At 49.5% G+C, this 11,249-nt stretch overlaps 2 protein-coding genes across 2 annotated transcripts; one reads left to right on the top strand and one right to left on the bottom strand.

The window, feature by feature from the left end:
* Nucleotides 1-1,815: 1,815 nt before the first annotated feature.
* Nucleotides 1,816-3,016, bottom strand: RNF113A (ring finger protein 113A). Its single transcript, XM_032882287.1, has one exon. The coding sequence runs from the start codon at nt 2,915-2,917 to the stop codon at nt 1,871-1,873; it is 1,047 nt and encodes a 348-aa protein (XP_032738178.1). The 5' UTR covers nt 2,918-3,016; the 3' UTR covers nt 1,816-1,870.
* A 102-nt stretch (nt 3,017-3,118) lies between these two features.
* On the top strand, nt 3,119-7,112 carry NDUFA1 (NADH:ubiquinone oxidoreductase subunit A1). Its single transcript, XM_032882288.1, has 3 exons — nt 3,119-3,332; nt 4,242-4,331; nt 6,985-7,112. Exons 1-3 carry the CDS (start codon nt 3,231-3,233, stop codon nt 7,003-7,005), a joined length of 213 nt encoding a protein of 70 aa, XP_032738179.1. The 5' UTR covers nt 3,119-3,230; the 3' UTR covers nt 7,006-7,112.
* Nucleotides 7,113-11,249: the final 4,137 nt, after the last annotated feature.

Here is an 11,249-nt window from a genome sequence, read left to right on the forward strand (position 1 = left end):
TGTTGTTGGTTTTGTTTTTTTTTTTAAGAGATTTATTTATTTATTTGGATTTATTTATTTATTTATTATTTATTTGGGCAGAGAGAGAGAATCTCAAGCAGACTCCCCACCGAGCACGGAGCCCGACATGGGGCTCCATCTCACAGCCCTGAAATCATGACCTGAGCCAAAGTCAAGAGTTCGACGCCTAACCAACTGAATCCCCCAGGCACCCCACACCTGTCATTGTTTGATGTGTAGCTCCATGAAGACAGGGGTTGGGCCTGTCTTGTTTGCTAATATCCCCTATGCCAAGCACAGTGCCTTGACACAGTGGGTGCTCAAGGAGTATATTTGAATGGAGTAATGAGTGTGAATTTAAAAACTCTAACCCACAACTTATTACTGCATCTGTTTTCTGGGATCAGCACAAATACTAAGCAGATCAGTGAAAATTTATTCATCATTTGGTCTAATTGGTCTCCCTGCCTCTTATCTTCCATCTTCCTGTAATCTATCCAATAGCCTGCAACAACAGTAACATTAAAAAAAAAAAGTCTGATTGTGTTCCCCTCCCCAAACCTCTGCTATCTCATGACCTATAGAATATAGTCAAACCTCCTCAACCTGGATTTGAGGCTTTGGCCCCAATACTCCTTTCCAGACATTTCTGGGATTATTTGTTTATCATATGCCAAGCACTGGGTTAGTCACTGAGGACTTTCCAAACTAGCTGGGAAGACAGGTACGTAGATTAACATGACCAGCTCTATTGCGAACACAAATAATTTCAGACAGTGGATTATAAAATGTTAGTTTTTTGTTCTCTGAACTTGGCTTACAAGTTCAGCTTAGAACTGCAGTGTCCAATATAGTGGCTACCAGCCGCATTTGAGGTACTCAACTGCCTCCTGAAGCTGGTGGCTATCATACTGGACAGCACAGCATAAGCCATTTCAATCATTTGTGGAAGGGGGTTACCTACAGTAGTTTATTTTTTTCTTAAAGATTGTATTTATTTGAGGGGTGCCTGGGTGGCTCAGTGGGTTAAAGCCTCTGCCTTCAGCTCAGGTCATATCTCAGGGTCCTGGGATCGAGCCCCACATCGGGCTCTCTGCTCAGCAGGGAGCCTGCTCTCTCCCTCTCTCTCTGCCTGCCTCTCTGCCTACTTGTGATCTCTGTCAAATAAATAAATAAAATCTTTAAAAAATATTATATTTATTTGAGAGCAAGATTGAGAGAATATGTTGGGGAAGGGGCAGAGGGAGAAGCAGCCTCCCTGCCCAGCAGGGAGCCCACCATGGGACTGGATCCTACCACCCTTAGATCATGACCTGAGCGGAAGGCACGGGTTTAACCGACTGAGCCCCCCAGGCACCCACCTGTGGTGCTTTAAGAGAGCAAGGACCGTTTCCCATACGTGCACTCTGGTGCTCGCCACCAGCTCCCCCACCCAATTCTCCCACTCCCACCCCACCCTCCAAACACACAGCCTGGCGGGGGCAGATTTTGTAGTAGTACAGGCTTCCGGTAGAGCTCATACATGGAGGTATTTTGGTAAACTACTAAGTGATACAGAAACGTGATATAATAGGTTCAGTTCTTGCTTTCATCAGTTTTAGTTCAAGCGAATTTTAGCTCTTTTCTCGAACTTCTCCTATCCCCAGAATTTATGCCAAAGGGCTCTGAAAAGTTATGTCACACCCAGGCAGCATATGTAACAGGTAAAAATCCAGACCGAACCTACCTCGAGGCTTTTATAAACCATCCGTCCAGGGCCCTATTTCACCACCCGCCTTTTCCTTTCACTTCCCTAGAAAGGAAGGACACGACAAATTAAGATTTCCAAACAACAAAAGATTTATTTTGAGGTGTGAGTCTAATAGGGAAACTAAGTGATGGGGATTGGACTCTCATCGGGGTCTTCTGGGAAATGGGAAGCACCACCCTCTTCTGCAGCTCGATGCTTCTCCAATTTAGCAATCAATTCTTTCGCTGGATTGAAGACGCCATTGGTCTGCTGGTCACAGACATAGCAGCGAGGGGTGGTGCGGAAATGCTGCAGTGCACAGCTCTCGCAGAAATAATGCCTGCACTTGGTGACAACTGGATTCCGGAAGGTCTGGCGACAGATGAAACACTTGAATGGTATTTCCTCATCATCGCTTCCCACTTCATAGTTTTCGTCCTCATAGACACCATAGCGACCCTCATCAAGCTCACGTTCGATCTGCCACCCATGCTTGTAATCTGAACGGTCATGGAGGAACTTGCAGCTGTCTCCGAAGCCGCAAAAGCCAGTCTCCTTGTAGTCCTTACAAATGTCGGGCTGGTAATCCCAGCGCACGGTGGCACGTAGATGCTCCGGAGCTCGGATGGGGCCCTTCCTCACCATCCCGGAGGAAGCGTTGCCCATAGACGTATCCTTGGGCTTCATGAATTTCTGGTAATTATTGATTCCCCGATAGATCTTGTCATCTTCCTTGCCCCTCAGCTCCTCCTGGATCTTCTGGCTGCGCTCAAAGATGGCTTGTGCATCACGCTCCTTCTCTGTGTCTAGCTCGTAGACAGCAGTCGCCCCCATATCCTCTGGTCCCACGGGTTTTGCCGATCGGGTGGACTTGTACACCACGCCAAGACTCTCGGGCTCTTTCTCCTCCTCCTCCTCCTCCTCCTCGCTGCTCAAGTTGCCGTAAGCCGCCTTCTGTTTACCACTGCCACGAGTTTTCTGTATCATCGGATTGTGGATCGCCCGCTTCTTCTCCGGGCGAACCACAGTGCTGCCTTCGTCACTGCTGCTGCTGTTGCTGTCCCCGGGCTCCGAGTAGCAGACCGGGCGCTTCCTGCGGCCCGCAGCCCCTTTTCGCCCACCAGGCTTTTTGAAGAGAAAGGTGCACACCTGGTCTGCCGTCTTGGCCGGAGAAAGTTGCTCTGCCATTTTAGAGTCCGCAGCTCCGGAAGGCTATGGCGTGCTGGGCCTCGCGGGGCCTCTTCACGTCACCGCACGTCGCGCGCCCGGCCGCCAGTCGGAGCGAGATGGGCTGCCCCAAGCCGACGGCGGGCATCCGCGGGGGCGAGGATGCGAGCGCGCACCGCCCCTGAGCCCTGCCGGCCCCCGTCGCTTCCTCCCAAGGCGTGCGCGGCCCCGCCCCGCCGGCTGGCTGCCGCGGAGCCTACTGGGAAGGGGCCGAGGCCGGGTCACCTTTAACCGGGCCGGGAAGGAGGGTTTTGGCGTTGGCCGCTGCGGTGCGATGTGGTTCGAGATCCTGCCCGGGATCGGCATCATGGCCGTGTGCTTGGTCATCCCCGGCATAGCCACGGCGCACATCCACAGGTTCACCAACGGGGGCAAGGTAAGGCGGCCTCTCCCGCGCGAAGGCTGACTTCGCGGACGGGCGGTGGGAGGCCACTGGGGTCCGGAGCCGCTCTCCGACCTGGGGGACACCAGGCTTGCATCCCCCTTCTTCTGGTTGCCTAAAAGCAGAGGCTTGCGGAACGAAAGCCGACGGAAACCGCGTTCTGCTCTAGCAAGAAGCAGCTAGTTGTTGGGTGGAGTGGCCAAGACGGCATTGTAGGTTCGGGGGCTGGAAAGGTAGAGGAGAAGGTGGGTCCGAACTCCTGGGCCTCGCTTTAGTCTTGCCTTCACCCCCTCGGATCTCTAATCTTTTGATTGTAATGTCTCGCGTCCGCATCTTGGTACCTTCTCGGTTTTTAACAAACTCTCTGCTCTTAATTAGGTTTTTACTTTGACATTTTTTATCCCCACCCCCCACCCCGCCTTTTCCCAAGCCTTGAGGAATTTACCGTAAGATCCTGCTTTTCATATCAGGATTTCATTTTCCTCTCTTCCAGGCCCATCACGTTATCCCTAGAGTACAGGGCATAATGTATTTGCTTTCTGGTTTTGTGATTCTTCTTCACGTGTGACCTGCTGCTATTGTTTCTTCTCTTTGAGGTCCCAAATGGAAACAAGTAGTCAAGTCTTTCAAATAAGAGGGTGGGGGAAGGAAAGGAGGAAAGGGAAAAAAAAAAAAAAAACCAGATGCTGGTTAAAATAGAATGTGTAAAGACTCATGGTTACCATCTCATTTTTGAAGCTTAATGGTCCGATTTTATTTAGGATTTGGTCTTAATTTGGTTTTTGTTTCAGTGATGATTCCATTTTCCTAGAATGCCACTTAATAAGTTCTGATAGCCCTCTATTATAATAGAGTCACTCATCTTCGTAAACATTGTGCAATAATGATTTCTTTTAATTGTAGGAAAAAAGGGTTGCCTATTATCAGTATCAGTGGAGTTTGATGCAAAGAGATAGGCGCATCTCTGGAGTTGATCGTTACTATGTGTCAAAGGTAAGATGGCTCTGATACTAGACATCCTCGGGGTTGAGATGGGTTCTGGTTATGTTTTGCCAAATGTCTTAACAGTGCTAATTGAATTTGAGTTGTCTTGTCTGCTGGCAAAGTTGAACAGCCTTTCAGAGATTTAATGATCGTTTGTACTTTTATTCCATGGATTGTCTGCTTGCGTGCTTTGCTTGTTTTTTTTTTTTAATGGGGGTTCTTTATACGTTATGGTTATTAATCTTCTGTCTGTTTTACATGTGGCAGATCTTTTTTTACCAGTCTGTCTTCACTTTATAAAGTCTCCCATCAGTTTTTAATTTTGATGTTCATTTTATCATATTTTGTCATTCAGGATTTTGAGTTTTATGTCTTGCTTACAAATGACTGTCCTACCCAAGATTATAAATAAATTTTAAAATTTCTCCAAATATCTTTTTCTTTTCTTAAAGATTTTATTTATTTGACAGAGAGAGAGACAGAGAGGGAACACAAGCAGGGGGAGTGGGAGAGGGAGAAGCAGGCTTCCAGCCGAGCAGGGATCCTGATGTGGGCCTCGATCCCAGGACTCTGGGATCATGACCTGAGCCAGAGGCAAACGCTTAACAACTGAGCCACCCAGGCGCCCCTCCAAATATCTTTTTTTTAACGTTTAGTGCTAATTTGTCTATAGGTCATTGGGGGTATAATGTGAAATCACAGGATTTAACTTTATTTTTTTCCAAGAGATAGCCAGTTGTCACAATTATCTAGTTATGGAGCAGTCCATTTTTAATTTTAATTTAATTTAATTTTTTAAAAAAGATTTTATTTATTTATTTGACAGAGATCACAAGTAAGCAGAGAGGCAGAGGGGGGTGGGGGGTGGGGGTGGGGGAAGCAGGCTCCCTGCTGAGCAGAAAGGCCAATTCGGGGCTCTATCCCAGGACCCTGGGATTATGACCTGAGCCGAAGGCAGAGGCTTAACCCACTGAGCCACCCAAGCGCCCCTCCATTTTTTTATTTGAAATACCATTCGAGTGAACCAAATTTCTGTATACACACGGTCCTGTTTCACGAATACACTAATACTTCATGAGTTTGCCGGTTCGTGCACCCAGTACCATATGTAAAGAATTACCATAATTGTGCATTTGAGTGAATCCTGTGGAATTGCTGTTTTTGTCGGTCAGATATAGGCAAGCAGAACATTTTCATATGATTAAACCTGGTAGTATGTTCTTAGATCTCGTAGGAGTTCATCGCCATTATTCTTTAAGAAAAAAAAAAGTAGTTTTTAATATTTTCTCCTTGCTCGTTTATTCTTCACAGTGAACCTAGGTTAATACTCATTTCATTTTATAGATGAGAAAACAGGGTCAGAGTGGTTCAGTGACACTGTAAGGACTCAGCCTAGGTGATCTGCCTGTCAGCACGGCGCCCTTTGAGAAGCTGACGAACATGGTGCTGGAGGTCTACTTGACTAAGGCAGGATTTCCCAGTGTGGTCCAAGAGTGACCAGCACAGTCGGCCGGCGCACAAGATGGAGAGAAGGTTCCCGATTAGAATTTCTGCAGGGCAGCTCCTAGGACTGTGCAGGTCTCATTTCTCTCAAGGTGGTTCTGCCTGCGGTAGTAAGCGGACTACCTGGACTGTGTTATTTAACACTTGGAAGAAATGTCGTCCCTGACTGATGTTTTACTCTCCAGTTTCTGAAGAATTTGGTCGTGAGCTAAGAAAGAGTGGGTCTTCTGGATAAACAGTGTCACGCTCACAGGGAAAGAGTTCTGGAGTTGGGGGGTCCCTGACCTTGAATTCTGGCCCTGCCACTTCCTTGCTGACTTCCACAAGAGCCTTTTAAGCTGAGTCTCCATTTGTTCATCTGTTAAAAACTAGAATGAGGTTAATGGTCTCTTCCTCGCGTTGGCTGTTATTTTTTTGTAATGATTTGACCCGATTGTCTTCACTCTCGGAAGGATCCAGCCGGTCACTGGTTTTCCTTCTGACGGGCGGGGCACTTTTCGTATAAAGTGATGTTTGCTGCGGTCAGAAAATGGAAACTAGAAATCATTGTAGGTTATTCTTTGTACCTCAGTGATTAGAAAATTCAGTTCAGCTTACTGTTGCATCGAGAGAAAGGTGGGGTGTGCGGGTACGTCCTTAATAACAGAGCAGGCCGCTGACGCCAGAGAGCACCCGCGCGCCTCGCTGCGTGTACGGATGCCGGGTGTTGGTGCACATCGAAGGTTTGGGGCAGCCCCGTGTGGAGCGAGTCTGTGGGCGCCGTTTGCCCACCAGCATTTGCTCACTTTGTGTCTGCGTCACGTTTTGGTAGTTTTCAAACTATTTCAAACTTTGTTACTGTTGACATTTGTCATGGCGATCTGCGATCTGTGCTTAGGACTCAGAGAGAACTCAGATGGTGGTTCCTGTTTTTTAGCACTAAGGTTTTTTGAAGTTAAGGTATGCACATTGGTTTGTAGACGTATGCTGTTGCACACTGAACAGACCGCACTGTCGTGCAAACGGGACTTTTCTATGCACCGGGCAACCAGACCTGTTCCCTTCCGTTCACTGTACGGCAGCGGTCTGGAGCTGACTCGTGTCCCTGAGGCACGCCTGCGTGTGTACATTTGTGGCCGCAACAGAATTCTCACATTTCCCTTTTGATTCTGTTTTTCAGGGTTTGGAGAATATCGATTAAGGAAGCATCTTCCTGATGGATGAAAAAGAACTCAGTCATGCTCATCTAGCCCTTCTAAAGGTTATGCAGTGTATTAACGGAGTGCATAATAAAAAAGTAAAATCAAAGGCTTTCTTGACTTTTTTTTTAACAGTACTACACAAGCTCAAACAGTCTACCCAAATGGAGCTTTTTCACCTTAAAAAAAACTAGGTGGCAACTGAGGCTTAGAATTATAGCTAGAATGTGCAGCAAGCACCTGTCCCTGTGCCTACTACCCAGCCTGTCATACATGGTAGTTAGTACTGTTGGGATATATATATATATATATAATTTGTTGGAACAAAATATACTGTTGGAATATTTAAAAAGACATTTCAGGGGGCCCTGGGTGGCTGAGTGAAGCGACTGCCTTTGGCTTGGGCAGGTCGTGATCTCAGGGACTTGGAATTGAGCCCCACCTCTGGCTCCCTGCTCAGTGGGGAGCCTGCTTCTCCCTCTTTCACTTTCCCAACTTGTGCTCTCTCGCTCGCTCTCAAATAAATAAAATCTTAAAAAAAAAAAAAAAAGATCATTCCTTTAGAGATTGCTAGGAGAATACAGAAAAAGTAGTACTTTTTTTTTTTCCCCTGTAGTTCCTTTCTTGGGTGATTCCTGTTGTGTGAAATTCCAGGTAGAATGCTTTTATTTTATTTTTTAAAGTTTTTATTCTTTTTAGTGATCCCTACACCCAGCCTGGGGGCTGGGACCCTGAGATCGAGAGTCTTGTGCTCCTCCCATGGAGCCAGCCAGGCCCCCCCCAGGTGGAATGTTTTTAAAACGGATTGCATCTTCTACAGTCAGGCGTTCTGTGTCTAACAGCTAGGATGCACTGAAGGGTTGATTTTCATTTCTGTGGAGAGCAGCGACAGCAACAGTTTTACTCAAATGCGCATACTGACAACTTAAAGAGTTGCATGTTCACCCCTAAAGGTAACCCAATGGTACAAAGATCTGAAAAGATGTAACTTCAGAGAGAGGGGAATCCTGCTGTGGGTGTAGACCAACCCCCCAGGTGATCACAGGCCCTGCAGGTGAGAAAACTCAATTGTTTTTCATCTCCCATCTTGGACCCATTTTAACCTTCAATGTGCTGGTGACCTTGAACCCTGCGCTAGGCGCTTTCCATTGAACTCAGGCGTCCGGGCATGGCCTATAGAGGAGGCAGGCGGCGGTCACACTGGGGGCATGACCCTCTGACCGGCCACCCTGTGATGAAGCTGTTGAAGGAGAGCCACGGTCACAATGACAAATGTCACACGGCTCTGGTCCACACTTAGCTGCGCAAGGGCCTCAGCCCAGGGTTACGAAGACTCGCTCCGGGAAGGGAGAGGGCAGGCGGTGCGGACAGGCCTGTGGAAGACGGGGACGACTGAGCCACGGCTAAGGCTCTGGGGTTGTGGGTCTGTCACTTGTCTGCTGTGCCTCTAGCCGGGGATCAGCCACTAAGCTTACCTCCTTAGCTGGACTCAGGCCTGGCTCTGAAGGGCCACAACCCGACAGGCGGCAATCAGTCGGTTCCGCTCTGCACCTGAGGCCCAATCCTTCGCCTCCCGTTTCTGTGGCACCTGCTGTGAAATTCAGCCTCATTATCACCCCCGCTGCCATCGAGTGAACCCGAAGAAAACCCTGCAGCTAGGGGACTGTAGTGGTGGTTTGTAGCCTGCATTTCTCTTGATTTTTTGCAAGTGCTATCAACCAGAAGCATTTTCTTAGAGCAGCTCTGACGGAGGTGGTCTGGCCACTGACGCCCTCCCACCCACCCCTGATCCACAGGTCACTTGCTCTTAGACTGAAATGATGTGGGGCGCCTGGGTGGCCCAGTCGGTTGACTCCAACTCTTGATTTCGGCTCAGATCCTGATCTCAGGGACTTGGGAACGAGCCCCACATCACACTTGCAACTCAGTGGGGAGTCTACTGGAGATTTGCTCTCCCTCTCACTGCCCCCCACCCCTAAATAATAAATCTTTGGGGGGGAAAGATTGAAGTGATGATTGGGAAACAACACCACTCACGTGGCTTTATTCACCATCTTTTTTTCTTTTAAAGATTTTATTTATTTGTTAGAGCACAAGCAGAGGGAACAGCAGGCAGAGGGAGAAGCAGGCTCCCCACTGAGCAAGAAGCCCCTTGCGGGACTCGATCCCAGGACTGTGGGATCATGACTTGAGCCGAAGGCAGCTGCTTAACTGAACCACCCAGGCATCTATGTTCACTCTCGTTAATTGTTTAAATACTGTATTCACATAGCTCACACATCGAACAGTATAAGGTACTGAGTGAAAAGGCTTGCTCTGATCCCTGGCCCAGCACCTCCCCATGGTCACGTCATCCCGGAGGGGCTCTTCGTGGGTGCATAAACAAACACAAACACTTGTTCTTCTGTCTTCCATCAAGGTAACGTGACACAGTTTTTGTCACTTGTTTCAAAGAGTGGTTCTTGTTTGGAACAATATCTACGAGGCTGCTGCAGTTATTTCTAGGGTCCAGTGAAATAGTCAATAGGAAAAGCCTTTGAAAAAGGTTAAGAGGAAAGTCATACACATTCAAAAGGGGGAGGAAGACGATGGCCCTGCCCTTTTGGAAGCATTTTTAAAAAAGATTTTATTTATTCATTTGAGAGAGAGAGAGCACAAGCAGGGGGAGTGAGAAAGGGGAGAAGCAGACTCCTCACTGAGCAGGGAGCCCGACATGGGGCTCAATCCCAGGACCTGGCGATCATGATCTGAGCCGAAGGCAAATGTCCAACCATCTGAGCCTCCCAGCCGCCCTTGGGAAGCAGTTTTAAGTGGACTATTTATGCAAAAACATCCTGGACTCAGCAATCCACTTTCTGAGGACCCTTAGGCATTCAGTCCAAATTCTGATTCCCCAGATGAGGAAACACAGGTTCAGAGATGGGAAGCGATCACTTAGCTAGCTAGTGGCAGAAGTGGGACTAGACTCCTGGTGTTTTGACTCCCAACCCAGTGTACTTTTAACTGTTCTCCGGGGTTCAGTAAACACTGCTGAGTAAATGCTACCCGCCAGGGGCGCCTGGGGGGGCTCAGGTCAGAATCCCGGGGTCCTGGAGCCTACTTCTCCCTCTCCCCCTGCTTGTGTGGGCTCTCGCTCTCAAATAAACAAACAAATCTTTTAAAAAAGAAGAAAAAAAAAAGGCTACATACCAGGCGCTGTGCCTCGGATTTGAGTAAGACCCAGCCTTGCCCTTCAGGAACTCACAGCAGGGGTGAAACAGGCCTGACGGGATGGGGTGTGGAGTGCTAGGAACAGAAGTTTGCAGGAGGTGCGGGGAGCAAGACGGAGGGGCTGACTCAGTGGGGGCGGGGGTGGGGGGGAAAGGGGGTGGAGGAGGCAGGGAAAAGGCTTGGGGTAAGCTTCCAGGTAATGCCCACACCAAGCCGAGTCTCGGAGGTTGGGTAGGATTTACGAACTCAACCACCGAGGCCGGACCCCGCACGCAGAAAAACGGCCCGGCTGGGGGCACAGCCTAGCACGGCTGTGCGGGAGAGACCTACGAGCAGGGGTGGCGAACTAGAGCCAAGGGGGAGGCGGCAAGGAGGGGGGAAGCGTAACCGGAGAGGCCTCCAGGACCCAGAACCCGAAGAGCCTGGTCTATCACCCTTAGGGCGCTGGACTCGCTCCTCGGGCAGCAGCGAGCCTCCGCAGGGCAGGAAGGGGGCGTGCGACGTTGACAGGCACACCCCTGCCCCGCTACTCCGCGGAGCGCGGACCGGAAGCCAGGACTACTCAGTAGTCTAGCTACTTTTCATGGGGCGCTACTGCCACCTAGTGGGTAGAGGCTGGCAATGCTTCTGATGCCCAGGACCACCCCCTCCCTCCCCCGACCCATGACAGTTTGTTTTCGGAAGGAAGAGGGGATGTGTGATGCAGAGACTCAGGGTGCCGCGAGGACCAGCGCCTGGGGGCGGCCCCGCCACCTGGGGGCTGTGTGACTTTAGGCAAGTCGCTGCACTGCTCTGAGCCTCAGGTCTCCCGTCTCTCAAGTGAGGCGGGTATGTGCCCTCACCGGTCCCTGGGGCTCAGAGACGGCCAGGAAGGTGGTCTGTAACTACAGCCCCTGCTCGTGGGAGGGACCGTTGCTGACACTGCAAGCACCCCCTGAAGAGCCGTCCAGTCCACTCCTCGGTTCCCAGAGGGATGTCAGGGCACCCTCAGGCCCAGCACATGACCAAGTGCAGCAGCCCAGGGTTCCCTCCTGGA

This window comes from Lontra canadensis, unplaced genomic scaffold (assembly GCF_010015895.1).
Source record: "Lontra canadensis isolate GAN:19392208 unplaced genomic scaffold, GSC_riverotter_1.0 scaffold81, whole genome shotgun sequence".
Lineage (NCBI taxonomy): Eukaryota > Metazoa > Chordata > Mammalia > Carnivora > Mustelidae > Lontra > Lontra canadensis.